Here is an 18026-nt window from a genome sequence, read left to right as displayed (position 1 = left end):
TACAAACAATTGTTTGCACTGTTGCTCTTGGGACCTGCAGCTGCTTTGAAATGGCTCCAAGTGACTTTCCTGACCTGTTCAAGTCAATGATTCGCTTTTTCAGATCCATGTATGTATATTTTTGACCCAGCAGATTTTATCACTTTTTCTGTTAACCCATAATAAAGTCATAAAAGAACCAAACTTCATGTCGTTTTTTGTGACAAAGAAGTATCTGTTCCAATCACCCTATCGGAGAAAAATCAGAGTTGTAGAAATAACTGGAAACTCAAGAGAGCCATGACATTATGTTCTTCACAAGTGTATGTAAACTTTTGACCACAACTGTAAGTCAATTTCATGAAATGACACTTTTCGGCCACCAGGGGGGCCTGCCCCCCCCCTTAAAATCAGCTTATGATCGAAGGCCATTGAATCGAATCTTATTGTGGCAGACTTTGTAATATCGGCAAATATTGTGGTGATTTACATCCCTAGTGGGCTGGCAATGAATAATCATATTTCCGTGCCACTGACGTTTATCACCGGCATGAGCAGCCAACGAACAGCGTATTTTTATCAAGTGGTTGTTTTAATACAATATAAGACTGAAGTAAATCAGGCCCCGAATGTCAACGACATCATATCTTCCCCTCACGGTCACAAGAGTGACGTCTTCTCCACGATGAAAACCGGACGGACGCACGTTGAAGCCAACACATGTGAATCTTGGAGTGACCGCACCGTATCGGTACGCGAGTCCTCCTTTGCTTTTGGGCAATGAACAAGGATACTTGGCTTTCTCCAATGCGACGAACCCCGTGGCGTTAAGAATCAAAGGCGCGGTCCTCACAAATCTCCAGAGGAGCTTTGGTGGCTCCGCCGAACACTTCCACGTTGGCGTCGATCCAAGGGACCACGTTGCCGGGCATGTATGCCGAGCAGTTGGCCAAGCCCACGATGTCCACGGGCCGGAGTACTCGGTCCCACATGTTGAATTGGCTCAGCTCGCCCACGAAGGCCTGGGTGGCGTCGAAACGGCCTCCGACGATGTCCTTGGCAAGAGGAGAGGCAAAAGATTAGATGCGTCATTCCAGAATTGGAGGACATTTTAGCTTGGGACATTGTTGCAACGAAGAAGGAGCTAAACCGTGAGGCATAGCTGTCCATCTACCATTCGATCTTTGTTCATATCTTCACCTATAGTTATGAGCGATGGGTCATGACCGAAAGAACTAGATCGCGGGTACAAGCGGCCGAAATGGGTTTTCTCAGGCAGATATCTGGCGTCTCCCTTAGAGACAGGGTGAGAAATAAAGGTGTGCACCGGCACTGCCCTCACGATTCGATTCGATTACGATTCGGAGGGCCATGATTTTATTCGATTCGATTCAGAGGGTCACGATTCGATTCGGTTCGATTCGGCAATGCATTGCGATGCATTAAAGCCTGGGACGCATTAAAAGGCAAAGCATATTTTTCATGAATCCTGAGGCAGCACAAGCGGTCAAACATTAAACAACTTTTTATTGGCTCTTGTGTCACTCCTGGTTGAAGTCAAATGAAAATACTTTCTTATATATATATATTAAAACAAAAAAAAAAAAACAGATCACAGCATTTAATTAGTGCTTTGAATGAGACCAGGGCTTTCTCTTTTTTTTTTTACACACAGTAGCAGCCTTTCACACAGTGCAACATCTGAACTCCTGTGCAAAATCAGTAATAACAGATACTGTATTTTAGTCACAACGACCCATCAATAAAAATATTCAAGTAAATATTAAAGAAAACGACAAAGAAAATATTGTAGTGCAGCAGCATCTTTATCGCAATATCAATCCAGGGATCAGTTCAGTTGCAAACATCAACTAAATTGCAATGTAGAACAAAAGTAAAATGTAGGCCTAGCGCACTACTGTATATATGTGCAATAGAGGTTAGATCGGGCCTAAAAAATCCAGCCCGACCCGACACGGCCCGCTGGTATTGAAGCCTGACCCAAGCCCGATCTATTAACTAGATTTACAGGCCCAGCCCGAAAAACCCGAATTTTGTTTTGTTTTGTTGGAGTGACACGAAAACAAAAACGCAGCAGCAGCAATTTATTTTCATTTCTTCGAGTTGGCAGAAAAAAACGCTAGTTTTCTTAATGTTTAAATAGTCTACATATTTTTATGATTATTATAAAATCATTTACACAACGAAATAACGCTGGGAAAGTTTAATATAAAAAAAAAATAAAATTGGGTTTTGCAGACACACAGAGGAGAAGATTCAAACATTTCTGTTGCCTTTGTGTGCATAAATAAAAGTGTCCTTTGTAACGAATTCTCAGTTGGCAGAAAAAAACGCAAGTTTTCTTAATGTTTAAATAGTCTACATATTTTTATGATTGTTATAAAAACATTTACACGACCAAATAACGCCGGGAAAGTTTAATATTAAAAAAACAAAACAAAAAAAACATGCAGTTTTATTTGGTATTTACAATATTTGGCATAATCAGAGTCACAGTTAAACCCCATTAAAACGATGCCAATGATCATTGCCGACTTCCTGGTTCAAATTGATTTGTCTTCTATCTTGTCTATGTTTTTTCTTGATTCTTACTTACCATACTGTATCCCATTTAAAGAGATGGATATTTCTACATTTTGGAAACTTGCATCCTGAAGAATTCTGCTTTTTTAAAAAGTCACTTAAATCATAAATCACCATCTGCTCGTTCTTGTTTTTCATTCGACTCACCTTCATCATTGAACTACCAAAATAAATCACAATCAGCGCAAACATCTCCCTTTCGAATGCGCTCCAAAGCCAAACATAATCCAATATAGATATGAACGTCTCACTGAAGATTATTAAAGCAAATTAGTCATCGAGCTTCCACACTAATGAAATGACATTCATTTTAGCAGTAGATAAATGAGGTAATACTTAAAAGAAACAGAATAGATCCCCTTCCATGCTACGCCTTGGGCAGTGAAACCAGAAGGAAAAAATGCCCGTCGGGATCTTACTTAAACATGAATAAGACACACACATCCACCCAACACACACTTGTGCTTTGCAGTGTGCGCTTCCCTCACACTCTCACCTGCTCCTGACCCAGAATGATCACCCCGCCGGGTTTAATTGGGTGCCAGGGGGCCAGGTTGTCCCCAGTGCCGAGTCGCTCGCCGTCCTGGTAGGCCTCCCAGAAGCCGTCCCTGGTAGTCCAGGTGACACAGATGTGGTGCCAGCGCCCGTCACTCACCGAAAGAGGAAGCTGGGCCACCTGGACACCAGAAAAAGGGAGAAACGGCGCTTAATTGCGGTGTGTCGCTAACAAGAACGCCAATTAAAAAGTGTTGGGGGTGCTTCAAAAGACAGGCAATTCTCTAGATGAGCCAGAGGTATAAAATATACATTACCCAGGTGACACACGCTGCAAAGGCGTGAAGGAGCTTGAAAGCAGACGACCTGCCAGCAGCAAAACTGTGTCCTCATGCTTTGTGAAAAGATAACTTTGTGACATTGTGGCCTGCTGAGGATAACGCAACACTGCACCTGATCTCATTATTAACATTTACAGAGAATTCCCTGAATTTCTGGAGTATAAAACGCGCTCATGTAGAGTAATCATCTCGAAGCACTCTTCAAAATACATTTTGATCTCTGATGTTGTTTGTCGGGTTAGGCGATCACATAGTCCTGAATAGGGGTGTGACAGAATATCGAAATGTTGATATTAGAGCTGAAACGACTACTCGAGCAACACGAGTAACTCGAGTTTAAAAACTGACCCGAGTAATTCTATTTAAAGATGCACCGATACCGATACTAGTATCGGCAGGGGGCGCCGATCCGGCCCGAAATGGTGGTATCGGTATCGGCGAGTACCAACAAAGACGGCGCCGATACCATTTACCGGTCCATTATTATAACATTTGACCGCAGCCTTTTTTTTTTCCTCCTGGCGTTCACTACACTCTGTCTCCGTGTTGTGTGATGACACGTGAACACCAAGCAGCTATCGCTATTGGCCTGCTCCAGACCAATGAGAACGGGCCAATAGCCACTCCTGACCAAGGACAAGGCCGCTATGTCAGCGCCGCCAACATGGTGGCGGTCGGGAAATATTTCAAAATAGAAATCCCGTCAATTAAAATCAATGGCTGCATGCAAGATTTGCGGCCTGAAAGTTTCGAGATGTGGAGTTAAATCGGCCAGTTTCAATACCTCCAACATGATAAAACATTGGAAGACTAAGCGTGAACGAACACAACGAGTTTGAGCCTGCAAGAGCAGGACTGCTATGGAAGGGCGCTGGACCGGTGCAACAATCTCTGGTCAGTTCACTACGTCAACTTTACTTTGTCTTTTACTTAAAGAAATGCTGCAGTAATTTGGGAACTGTTTCCAAAGTAGGGGTTGCCACCTTTCAGAAATAGAAATAAGGGACCCCCCCTCCCGAAAAAAGAGGCTAATAGAGAGACGGGATGCTGTGGTCAATTATTATTACTTATAATTGTTAGCGTCCGAAAATGCGGAAACAAGGTTGGACCTCGAAGCGGACAACAAGCGGGGGATACGTACAAGGGTTTAATGATTGCAAACAAAAAAAAATAACACGCGATCGCGGGATAGTAGATATAACAAAAGGAGTCCGTGACAGCAGGTCGACGGAGCTCAATACTACAATTGAATACTACGAATACTTGACCACTACTTGAATACTACGATTGAAAAAAAAAAAATGGAAGAACCACAGAGACGTATGTGTTCGGAATCGAGTGGCCACACGAAGCGGTGACCCAGTCGGCAAAACACTGCCAACTTTTTATCACTTTATGTTGTATTTTCGGTTGGTGCACTTCATCATTTATTGTGTACATATGTTTGCTGTGAGTCTGTGACTTATTTTCGTGTCACACTTCAAGTATATAAAGAATAAAGCACAGGTTTGGTGTCAAAAGAGTTGTTTTGATCTTTAATTTTCAATTACAGACAGTTCACACACGGTACATCATGAGAGTGCCTCGGTGCTTTTTATGATAACGTTAAAATCAAGGCTCCCAACACAGTTTGGGAAGTTCCATAGACACCAGAAATCTGCTACGGCTTCGCACTGGCTGTTTGTAGGACACGGCAAACAAATCAGGCAGGAGGGCTTTTTGCAGACCTTGGATGCAGTGCTCGACGCCAGTTTGTAGCTAGCCACCACAGCTAGCTGTCTCCACCCGAGTCTAAAACTCTCTGTGCGGCATCAAAAGTCGGCCAGACCGCCTCGAAACCGTCTTCTGCGTCGCCTGCCCCTCAACATTTGTATGATCAACATTTATTCAATGTTGATGAGCAGATTTACATTCTAGCGTTCCATCTTGCATTGTTTATTTTTTCTCCTTTAACTAGACTAGCGGAAGTCAACAAGCATGCCCCAAAACCGTACAAACATAACGCCACACCCCTCTAGTGGTGTGGCGGTGAATTACAGAGCAACGCGTTCCCTCACCGCAGAACTATCGAATGCTCATTGACGCCGTAATCACTTAGCCGTCACCGCAACGCACGAGTAACCACCGGAGCCAGCAGTACGCCCAACTATTCGTCATGTATAATTATGTCAGCATACCAAACAAACAAATAACAAAACAAAAAAGAAAGCCATTTGAATGCTGCATTTATATTATCTCTCCCGCACTACAATGGACTGTTCCACGACGACGGACTGAGTATCAGTCGCTTAGCTTCATTTAGCGCCGTTTAGCTTCACTTAGCTCCGTTTAATATCGCTTAGCTCCGCTTAGCTGTTCGTTAGCTTCACTTAGCTCTCCCGTGTTTTTCACGCCACCAAGCTCGCTATTTTTACAGCTCACTTGCTACTTTGCACGTGGGCTATCGTTTATTTCGAACACATGAGTGAACGTGCTCTCCATGAGAGCCAAAGTACAGTGAAGGAGAAGTTGAGAACAGGCCGCTAATGCCTCTTTTAACTTTCTTCTTCTTCTTCACACCAAACATAAAATACACGACAGCACACCCTGTGGCGAAACAATGCAGTACAGTTCCAATCAGTCATACAATAACACTCAACAGCCGGTTAACAGCATTTGCTCACGAAAAAAAAAAAAAATCTATTAGTGACACCACAAGCAATGACGAAGAATGTTTTTTACCGAGTGTAAAGCTTTCGGTTAGCGGTTTAGCCAACGTACCTCCTGTGAACATTTCAAAATAAAAGCACGTCATGTTCGTCATATAAATAACGTAAATACATTTCTGGAGTTAATCCCACATACTTCAGAATTCAAATTATAATATGTTGAGTAAATACTACAGAATACAGATTCTACACAAGAATAGCTTTCAAATGACACTCTTTATGAGAAAAATATGATTAGCAATGACTTATTATTATAATTATTATACTACTATTATATATAGTAGTATACTATAATAACAATGCTAGAATTTTTTTAAAGAATTGTTTTGAATAATGTTGGAAAGGCAAAGTCAGAGTTCTGAATCTGTTTACGTTCCATTCTTTTGCACTAGTAAATGCTATCAGCATTTATCCTCATTGTTTGTGATTACTTATTGTTATTTACATGATTATTTGTAGTTTAATACAGAACTTAAGTGTTCCAAAATAGTTTTGTGAATTAATAAGCGTCAACAAAAAATTCATTGCTAAATTAGTAAAAAAAAAGAAAACTATTAGATTAGTCGACTAATCGAAAACTAGTCGGCTGACTAATCAGGAGAAAATTTGTCGTTCAGGACAGCCCTGGTGTACCGGAACATACCGTAATTTCCCGAATATAAGACGCACCCGTGTATAATGCGCACCCCAAATTTACTTGTAAAATTATTGTACCCGTTGATAACGCGCACCCTAATTTTAGCACCAATAAATAGAAGAATACAAGAAAACAAGGCTCGTGTACAGATACACAAATGTCATTTTACTGACTGGTAAAACACAGCACAAGCATAGCACATTGGTAGTTCAAAACATTACCATAAACTGACAATATTTACGGTAATATATGATTTGACAACTTCTCCAACTTACCAGAATCTAGGAGAAAACAAAACAGATGTGACTTTTCTTTAAAGGCTGCTGTATAACTTGCTCATTTCATCATGATGAATAAATGTTTTTACCATGGATTGATACGGTAAAATGAAAGTGAGAACGTAAGTCGGAAATCCGTGAGAGCTCATCGCTGTCAACACGACAGTAACAATAGGAACTACTGTTATTTGGGTTTGAGTTTCCCGAGGAACAGATATAGTTGACGGACACAGGAAGTCTGTGTGCTTACGTTTGTTATGGTCCGAGTTCGGGAGCTGCAATAAACGTTGACTCAAATGACTAAATTCTGTGCTTCATGAAGAGTGAAAAAACCAGAATTTAACACAGACGAAATCATTCGGTCGATTAGAGTGAAGTATTCGAAAACAAAATGGTGACGTCACGTACCGTAATGGTTGGCAACGGGTCGCCGCATACATTTCTTCAACACAACGAGGCTGTATCAATTAAAAAAAAAAAAAAAAAAAAAACGGTTTATATATACAGTGGGGAGAACAAGTATTTGATACACTGCCGATTTTGCTGGTTTTCCCACTTGCAAGCCATGTAGAGGTCTGTAATTTGTATCATAAGTTCTCTTCACCTGTGAGGGACGGAATCTAATACAAAAATCCAGAAAATCACATTGTATAATTTTTAAATAATAAATTTGTATTTAACTGCATGAAATAAGTATTTGATACATTACCAACTAGTAAATATTTCGGCTCTTATTTCTTTTTTAAGAACCCCTCCTGTTCTCCACTCATTACCGGAAGTAACTGCACCTGTTTGAACTTGTTACCTGTATAAAAGACACCTCTTCACATGCTCAAACAAACAAACTCCAACCTCTCCACAATGGCCAAGACCAAAGAGCTGTGTAAGGACATCAGGGGTAAAATAATAGACCTGCACAAGGCTGGGATGGGCTACAGGAAAATAAGCAAGCAGCTTGGTGAGAAGGTAACAACTGTTGGAGCGATTATTAGAAAATGGAAGAAGTTCAATTTGACGGTCAATCTGCCTCGTTCTGGGGCTCCATGCATAATCTCACCTCGTGGGGCATCACTGATCATGAGGAAGGTGAGGGATCAGCCCAGAACTACACCGCAGGACCTGGTCAATGACCTGAAGAGAGCTGGAACCACAGTCTCGAAAAAAACCATCGGAAACACATTACGCCGTCATGGATTAAAACCTACAGCGCACGCAAGGTCCCGCTGCTGAAGCCAGTGCATGTCCAGACATGTCTGAAGTTTGCCACTGACCATCTGAATGATCCAGAGGAGCAATGGGAGAAGGTCATGTGGTCGGATGAGACCAAAATTGAACTTTTTGGTTTAAACTCGGCTCGTCGTGTTTGGAGGAAAAAGAAGGATGAGTACAACCCCAAGAACACCATCCCAACCGTGAAACATGGAGGAGGTAACATCATTTTTTGGGGCTGCTTCTCTGCCAAGGGTACGGGACGACTGCACCGTATTGAGAGGAGGATGGATAGGGCTATGTATCGCCAGATTTTGGCTGACAACCTCCTTCCTTCAGTGAGAGCCCTGAAGATGGGTCGTGGCTGGGTCTTCCAGCATGACAACAACCCCAAGCACACAGCCAAGACAACCTAAGAGTGGCTCCGTAAGAAGCATCTTAAGGTCCTGGAGTGGCCTAGCCAGTCACCAGATCTGAACCCGATAGAAAATCTATGGAGAGAGCTGAAAGTCCGTGTTGCCCGGCAGCAGCCCCAAAACCTGAAGGCTCTGGAGAAGATCTGCATGGAGGAGTGGGCCAAAATCCCTGCTGCAGTGTGTTCAAACCTTGTCAAGGACTACAGAAAACTAGGGCTGTCAAACGATTAAAAGTTTTAAATCGAGTTAATTACAGCTTAAAAATTAATTAATCGTAATTAATCGCAATTAATCGCAATTCAAACCATCTATAAAATATGCCATATTTTTCTGTAAATTATTTTTGGAATGGAAAGACAAGACAAGATGGATATATACATTCAACATACGGTACATAATGTCAGGAATGAGCGGGCAGGCAGGTGGTGTGGACCCAAATGCAGGGAAACAAAAAAAAAAAGCAGCAAGGCAGTGAACTCAAAAAACGTTTTAATAATAACTAACAAAAATCACAAAGTACAAACAAAAGGACTATGGATCAACAAAACTTACTTAAACGGATGGACAGGTACGCGAGGGCTTGGACGGGTCTTGACTTTGGTAAAGACAGACATAGACAATGACGCAACAAGGAGTGACAAGAAACTGGGTCATTATATGCGCAGACAAGGGGTAACGAGACGAGGAACAGCTGGGTAACACAGGTGGATGCAGATTGCAGGATACACTGGGAAAACACACACAGGTGAGAGCAATGGGTAATCACAGGGACAAGTCACACAAGGAGAAACCAAACACAAAACCTAACACATAAGGACTGTATTTGTTTATTATAACAATAAATCAACAAGATGGCATTAACATTATCAACATTCTGTTACAGCGATCCATGGATAGAAAGACTTGTGACTTTGTAAGTTCTTAAAAGAAATATTTTAGTACAATTTATAGAAATTTTACATTAAAACCCCTCTTAATGTTTTCGTTTTAATAAAATTTGTAAAATTTTCAATCAAAAAATACACTAGTAGCCCGCCATTGTTGATGTCAATAATTACTTACACAATGCTCATGGGTGCCTGAAGCCTATAAAATCAGTCGCACCCAAGCACCAGCAGAGGGGGGCAAAACTCCATAAAACACAATTAACAAGTGGTGTTTCACTGTACCGTCATTTAAATCTGTCTGAGCGGGTAATCTGCGTTAATTGCGTCAAATATTTTAACTTGATTAATTTAAAAAAATTAATTAACGCCCGTTAACGCGATCATTTTGACAGCCCTAATATATATATAAATATATATTAGGGCTGTCAAATGTTTAAAATTTTTAATCAAGTTAATTACAGCTTAAAAATTAATTAATCGTAATTAATCGCGATTAATCGCAATTCAAACCATCTATAAAATATGCCATATTTTTCTGTAAATTATATATATATTCTGTAAAATAAATTGTTGGAATGGAAAGATAAGACACAAGATGGATATATACATTCAACATACGGTACATAAGGACTGTAGTGGGCATTTCACTCTACTGTCATTTAAATCTGTCTATGCTGTCCTCACTCCGAAGCGTCTACTTTTTCCAAAGCTAGACAGCTAGTGAACGACGCCTTAATAATCAGACTTCTTCCTTTTTCATCTGATTTATTAATAAAATGGCCTCAAACCATTGTCCTCTTTAGACCGTCGTAAAACTACAAAAAAAAAGTACACAAGCATTGCATTAGCAACAACGTTAGCTTAAAAGCGTCTCATACAAAAAATATAACATTTCGCTTACTAACATAATATGTACATTATTTACAACAACCATACTTACGGACAAATCTTGTCCAAGGATCATATAAGCACAATATTACAACGTAGGCGTCAGCCTGAGACGTCGTGCAGCCGTATTGAACTGGCAAGACAACAATAAACCATGTTTCAAAGCGATCACAAGAGTTCGCTGTTAGACAGCACAAAAAGCCTTGCTGTAAAAATTACCAAAAGGCAGAATACTGTCTGAGCAGGACATGTGCGTTAATTGCATCAAATATTTTAACGTGATTAATTATAAAAATTAATTACCGCGCGTTAACGCGATAATTTTGACAGCCCTACAGAAAACGTTTGGTATCTGCAAACAAAGGTTTCTGTACCAAATATTAAGTTCAATTTTTGTGATGTATCAAATACTTATTTCATGCAATTAAATGCAAATTTATTATTTAAAAATCATACAACGTGATTTTCTGTTTTTTTGTATAGATTCCGTCCTTCACAGTTGAAGAGAACTTATGATACAAATTACAGACCTCTACATGCTTTGCAAGTGGGAAAATCAGCAAAATCGGCAGTGTATCAAATACTTGTTCTCCCCACTGTATGTTGGTCTTAACATGGAGCAGCTGGATTGAGCCATGTGAAATGAGGCAGACTAGAGAGCAGTGTATCCACCCAAATCAATAAAACTAAATGCAAACACTTTCAAAATAAACCATTACAACGCCACTTTAATTAAACCAATACTTGAAACAACAAAATTTAATTCGAATCTTTTTTTCTAATCGAATACTCGAGTTAATCGATTAATCGTTGCAGCACTACATACAAGCGTGGCCATGGCCACTTTTTATAAATTCATTATTTAACCTCTAAAAAGACCAACAATGTAAATTGTACATAAAGTATTTTGAGTGTCTGAATAGAAAGAGACAAAAACGAGAAGATGCCATGTAAGTATTTAAGATGGATAACCCCATTTTTTACCGACTGCTTTTTCAGGTTACAGCAAATTTACGAAGCAATCGAGCGCCCTCCCTCTCCCTTGCTCTGGTTATGACACGCACATTTCCAACAGTGTTAATGTAGTATGAGACTGAGTGAAGCCATCCCAGATTAAAGCCCTGGCAGTTCCACCCGCTGGTTAAATGAGGCCGCAGTGCACATCCAGTATTCCACTGATGTTTTCCCACCAAAACAAAACAAACCACAAGCAATTGGGTCGACTCCTGCATTCTACAAAGACACCACCATGCTGCTTTGTATACTTTGAAGGTGTCTTTCCCCTTTTTATATAACAATTCAGCTGATTGTACAGTAGAAGCAATCTAAACCCAGAGGAGCCTGTTCACACATGACCACAGTAGTTGTATTTATCTTTCTGATCTGTCATAACTTCACTTTCTTCGTCTCTTTTCAATGTTCTGACACCTTCATCCGCACCAAAGCTCTGCAGCCCTCCAGTCTAGTTTTCATGTTTGCCAGCCTTCCTCCCGCCATCTTCCTCTCATCTGTCTGACTTGACTACATGTATAATGCATGACCAAGGGAAAGCAGTGGGGAGACCTGACTGTGGCTCGGCACCCCCCAATATAAGCAAAATAGCTTTTTAACATGATATGGGCCATTTTATATCACTACAATGATATGCCTCGAAATAGTAAGATTTTAAATATTTGATAAAAAAGGATTATGACAGCTTTTCCCCCTTTGCTTTATTTTGAGTTTACATTAAACAGACACTACTTGTGAAGGGTTTTAACATTCAAGATGATCTTAAGATGGAATATTATTTTCGTGTACAATTTTTGCGTGGGTTACCTGTAGGGTTGTTCCGATCATGTTTTTTTGCTCCGATCCGATCCTGATCGTTTTAGTTTGAGTATCTGCCGATCCCGATATTTCCCGATCCGATTGCTTTTATTTGCTCCCGATTCATCCAATCATTCCCGATAATTTTTCCCGATCATTTACATTTTGGCAATGCATTAAGAAAAAAATGAATAAAACTCGGATGAATATATACATTCAACATACAGTACATAAGTACTGTATTTGTTTATTATGACAGTAAATCCTCAAGATGGCATTTACATTATTCACATTCTTTCTGTGAGAGGGATCCACGGATAGAAAGACTTGTGACTTTGTATATTGTGACAAAATATTGCCATCTAGTGTATTTGTTGAGCTTTCAGTAAATGATACTGTAGCCATGCCCTAATGCATGATGGGAAGTGGAACCATGACTGTGCGTAGTGCTACCAGTTGATATATTTTCTCTGCGTTGGGAAATAACTTAAGGTGTTAAGACAAAGATCAATTGCCACTTTGCTTCCCCACATTGCTTCCAATGATATTTCTAATCATAGGGAGTGGGCTTGCAAGGCTTTAGCTAATTGAAAAAGGCTCCAAAGGCTGCCAAAATTCACTCTCCTCATTCAGCGCTTCCTTTTATCTCTTTATGTAGGTAAAACGGCATCATTAGAGATTGAGCGCGACAATGCGTGAGTGGGTCGTGCAACGCATGCATTAATTGCGTTAAATATTTTAATGTGATACATTTTTAAAAAAATTAATGATCGTCGTTATCGGGATAGATTTGATAACTCTACCTTAAGCCTAAACTAAAGACTCTGGATGAGTGTAACATATTATGTCTATAACGTTAAATACAATTAGAAAACGATTTAATTATAATATATATATAAAATCAAGGCATGGCCGATATTTTTTTGCCGATTCCGATACTTTGAAAATGACGTGATCGGACCCGATCGTGTATTGCTATTTTTTGGTAAACACTGCTACTTACAATTGTTTAAAATCCATCAATCACTATGCAGGTTAGAAAGCGGAGTGACAGAGGAGAAAAAGCATTCGTGTTGAAATTTACCCTGAAATTCCCAGCATGGCTGGTGGATTAATAATAAGTTGTTTTATTGCTTTTGCTAGAGGCTAATTGGTTCCCAGAGCAGTGTGTGTTCAACCAACTGATAACTGATTAATTTTCATTAACTATTTGTTTAATGTATGCATCATATCATAAGTAGGGTTGTTCCGATCATGTTTTTTTGCTTCCGATCCGATCGTTTTAGTTTGAATATCTGCTGATCCCGATATTTCCCGATCCGATTGCTTTTTTTTTGCTCCTGATTCATCCAATCGTTCCCAATCATTTTTCCCGATCATATACATTTTGGCAATGCATTAAGAAAAAAATGAATAAAACTCAGACGAATATATACATTCAACATACAGTACATAAGTACTGTATTTGTTTATTATGACAATAAATCCTCAAGATGGCATTTACATTATTAACATTCTTTCTGTGAGAGGGATCCACCGATAGAAAGACTTGTGACTTTGTATATTGTGACCAAATATTGCCATCTAGTGTATTTGTTGAGCTTTCAGTAAATGATACTGTAACCATGCCCTATTGCATGATGGGAAGTGGAACCATGACTGTGCGTAGTGCTACCAATTGATATATCTTCTCTGTGTTGGGAAATAACTTAAGGTGTCAAGAAAAAGATAAATTGCTACCTTGCTTCCCCACATTGCATCCCTTGATGTTTCTAATCGTAGGGAGAGAGATGGAAAGGCAAAGGCTCCAGAGGCTGTCAAAATTTACTCATTTCACGCTGCGTTTTATCTCTCTATATAGATAAAACGGCGCCATTACAGCTTGAGCGCAACAATGTGAGAGTGGGTCGTGCAGCGCATGCATTAAGTGCGTTTTATATTTTAATGTGATACATTTTTTAAAAAATTAATTACCACCGTTATCGGGATAAATTTGAAAACTCTACCTTAAGCCTAAACTAAAGACTCTGGATGAGTGTAACATATTATGTCTGTAACGTTAAATACAATTAGAAAATGATTTAATTAAAATATATACAGTATATAAAAACAAGGCATGGCCGATATTTTTTTGCCGATTCCGATACTTTGAAAATGACGTGATCGGACCCGATCGATCGGCATCCTGATCGATCGGAACATCTCTAGTTACATGTATTGCTCTGTTTTGGTGAACACTGCTATTTACAATTGTTTAAAATCCATCAATCACTATGCAGGTTAGAAAGCGGATTGACAGATGAGAAAAAGCATTCGTGTTGAAATTTACCCTGAAATTCCCAGCATGGCTTGTGGATTAATAATAAGTTGTTTTATTGCTTTTGCTAGAAGCTAATTGGTTCCCAGAGGAGTGTGTGTTCAACCAACTGATAACTGATTAATTTTCGTTAACTATTTGTTTAATGTATGGGTCATAAGCAGGGGTGAAAGTGGGCCAGAACGGTCAGGAGCGCAGTTCCGGTATAAGATTAAGGGCTGGAACGCAGTTCCGGTATAAGATTCAGGGCCGGAACGCTGTTCCTGTATACGGTGCTTTGATTCCGAATATATGATGGCAACTGTCAAAACGCTATGTAAAATAAAAATACAAAGCTGCCACACATGCATTTCATCTGCAAGAAGAAAACAATCTACCAACATCAGATTTACATACACAATTGTTAACAACAAGCATAATAAAGTGCTTGTGTAGCGTAATCCGTTTCCACCGATATTTATTATTTATTTTATTCCACGGAGGGCATGGAGGTTTCCCCAGCTGGTGCAGTTATCCTGACGATGACGAGTCACGTCAATGTGCGAATGCACGCGGAAAGCAAAATGCCTCGACTCATTTATCCGTTCAATTGACTGACATACTGACATGTGATTACCAGAGATAGTTAGCTCTGATTGGTTCAAATGTGCATGTTTTCTGAAACAGAAAAAAAAAAGGGCAATGTAACAGAAAATGGCAACCAAAGAGTTAAGAAGGCTTATTTATCATATTTAGTTTTATATGCTCAATGTCAATGTGCACTTTGGACTTAAATTTGTTCATTTATGTCAGGCTACTTATTCATTTCCTTTATGATTTAAAAAGGTCAATGTTTGCGTGATCTTCAAAATATATTCCATTTCACTCTGCATAATATGTCATTTGTACTCTTTTTTTTTTTCTTAATGTATGTTACTTATACCTTTATTATTAAAAAAAACACAAAAAAAAGTAAATGTTTACATTATCTTCAATTTTAATACACATCCCATGTTCTTAAGTAGTTAAAATTGAGATTTGGCTATTTAGTATGTGAGGAAATGAGGGAAAATAAAAATTAGGAGATGGAGGTTGGGGTTATAGCTGTTTTTGTTAACTTTTATTTTGCAAATCATTGAAAAAATACAATTTTGAATGAAAATCAGTTTTTTTTAAGTGTGATAGAAATAACTGACCAAAACAGTTTTCTTTGCATTTCAGTAGCAAGCCCCCCCCACCACCCCCCCCCCCCAAAAAAAAAAAAAAATTTCTTGCTCCGTGGCGACCTTTCACGTCGGGGAGTATATCGTTCTCAAGCTTAGTATAGACACGATGAGTCGGTGTGTCTTGAACTCAGCGGTAGAAGTGCCACCGAACACCTGAGACCGACTCGCTGAACCCCAAGGGTTCGATCGAAACCAGGTTAAAAAACACTGGTTTATAATTAATTCTTTTTGAAATATTTCATGTTCATTTAATTTTTGCACCATTAATACAAATGATCTACTCAAATAACAAATCCTAAGAACCTCAGTTTGGAGGCATGTAATGGTCAATAAACATCATTGCTATGATAATCTATGACCAGCCCTTGTACAAAGGCAGAAGGCTTTGACATTCACTTTGAAGGCAATATGCATATTGGCCCAAAACCAATGTCGATATTATCCATTGTCATTTAAAAATGCTTTTATCGGTCGGAAAACTAATTTCAACCATAATTTTAACCAACACCTCCTAAGAAATGTAAATTCAGAACATTCAGAGCGAAGATGAGCGCATTGACTTAACCATTCTGTGAGAAAATGTGAAAAACAATATTCAACAAAAAAAAATGACAAACCTAAGAGTGCATACTGTTTTAGATGATTTCTTTAAATTTTTCAAGGCCCACAGAATATCATGTACTATAATTATGTTAACTGTACTTCTGCCAAACGAAACAAAATACTTGCTTCTTCCATTAAGATTTAAAAAAAATCATGCAACCCTTTTCTATTCGTCAGTAGCAAGTAGTAAAACCTTTTTTTTTGTTGTTTACAAAAACCAGCCAGTGTAGGACATTTACTGACATTTGGAATAGGCATGAGGAATGAGGAACTGTAGCCAGTAGATCTCTTTTGGATGGTGGAGAGGAAGATACATAAAATGGCGATGCACTGTAGATCTTATAGATACTGAGTAGCTCTTTGTGGTAGAACTACCACAAATAGTGTAATAAAGAGAAAAAAGCGCCTCATAGACAAGCTACTTCTGATGTTCGCTCAACACTGAGGGAACCTATTTTTCTGTAAAAAATTAGTTGTATTATCGGGTAGCTGATAATATCGTCGGATAAAAGCCTTTTAAAATGATATCGATAGTATCGATATCGGTTTTTCATTATCTGTTGTAGGCCAATATGCATGTTGCCTTCAAAGTGAATGAAGAGGTTAGGTTGGTGAGGTTAGGAGGCTAAATTTCTCATTATTAAAGAGTCCAGTGGGGCATCTTAATACAATTACCCATAATATGTTAAATCCAGAACCAGTATATAATTTTTGGAGTTGGAGAATCGTTTTTTTTTTTTTTTAATTGGTGTTTTATCAAAGGAACGCATCATCCAAATATTTGCGGTTTCACGAAAGAAAAAAATACTAGTGTCCTTTTCTGTTGTACTTCTTCATTTTTGTACAAAAAACCAGTCATTTGGTTAAAACCAATCCATGTTTCACAGCTGACCTCTAAAAACCAGAATAAAGTTAATTTTTTCAATGAGAGAAGAGACTCTGATCTAGGCATGTGCCGGTATGATATTCTGACAGTATGATAACCTTAAAGAGCATACGACAGGAGAAAAAAAGTCTTAACTAGCATTATTATGTGAATTAGAATCATATTTTGAGACGATTCGACTGTATACAACAATTTAGCAAAGCGCAGATGACGAGAAATTAGTCTTTTAATCTGCCGGTTAGCCGAGCCTACCATTATAGGGCTCAAGCGTCCCCAACAGGAAGATGACGTCAGCGGCAGACTGGGCTCATCGGTTTTACTATACTGCCCATTGAGGGGGAATTATTCAGAACGAGGAAAACGCGACGAAGAGAGCTGCAAAATGTCATTGTTTCGGTCTCTCTACTCCAATATTTTTACAGAATATTCTTTTTATCCAAGTATTTTTCCCCAATAGCTAAATAAATGGTTTGAAAAGGACCAGTCAGCCCGTCGAGGGGGAACTATTCACAACGAGGAAAAAGCGACGAAGAGATCTGCAAAATGTAATTGCTTTTGTCTCTTTACTTCAATATTTTTACAGGATATTCTTTTTATCCAAGTATTTTCCCCAACTGCTAAATAAATGGCATGCTCATGACAAATAACAGTCTTGTGCTAAATGGAATATGAAATAATAAAAATGCACTTATTCAGGACGACATGGCAAAATTACTCCATAATGATCAAAACTGTCGATTTCACCTTTACTCTCGCACCTCCCG

At 39.1% G+C, this 18026-nt stretch overlaps 1 protein-coding gene across 1 annotated transcript in view; it reads right to left on the bottom strand.

Moving 5' to 3' along the window:
* Positions 1–232: 232 nt before the first annotated feature.
* The window catches only part of nptx2a (neuronal pentraxin 2a), a 54944-nt gene continuing 37150 nt past the window's right edge, over positions 233–18026 (bottom strand). The window contains exons 4-5 of the mRNA XM_057817820.1: positions 3080–3259; positions 233–1034 (exon numbers count right to left, since the gene is read on the bottom strand). Of these exons, the coding sequence (XP_057673803.1) occupies positions 807–1034; positions 3080–3259 (408 nt within the window). The 3' untranslated portion in view covers positions 233–806. The remainder of the gene's footprint in view (positions 1035–3079; positions 3260–18026) is intronic.

The sequence above is a fragment of the Corythoichthys intestinalis genome, chromosome 16, assembly GCF_030265065.1.
Source record: "Corythoichthys intestinalis isolate RoL2023-P3 chromosome 16, ASM3026506v1, whole genome shotgun sequence".
NCBI lineage: Eukaryota > Metazoa > Chordata > Actinopteri > Syngnathiformes > Syngnathidae > Corythoichthys > Corythoichthys intestinalis.
This window is presented reverse-complemented; position numbering and strand designations above follow the sequence as displayed.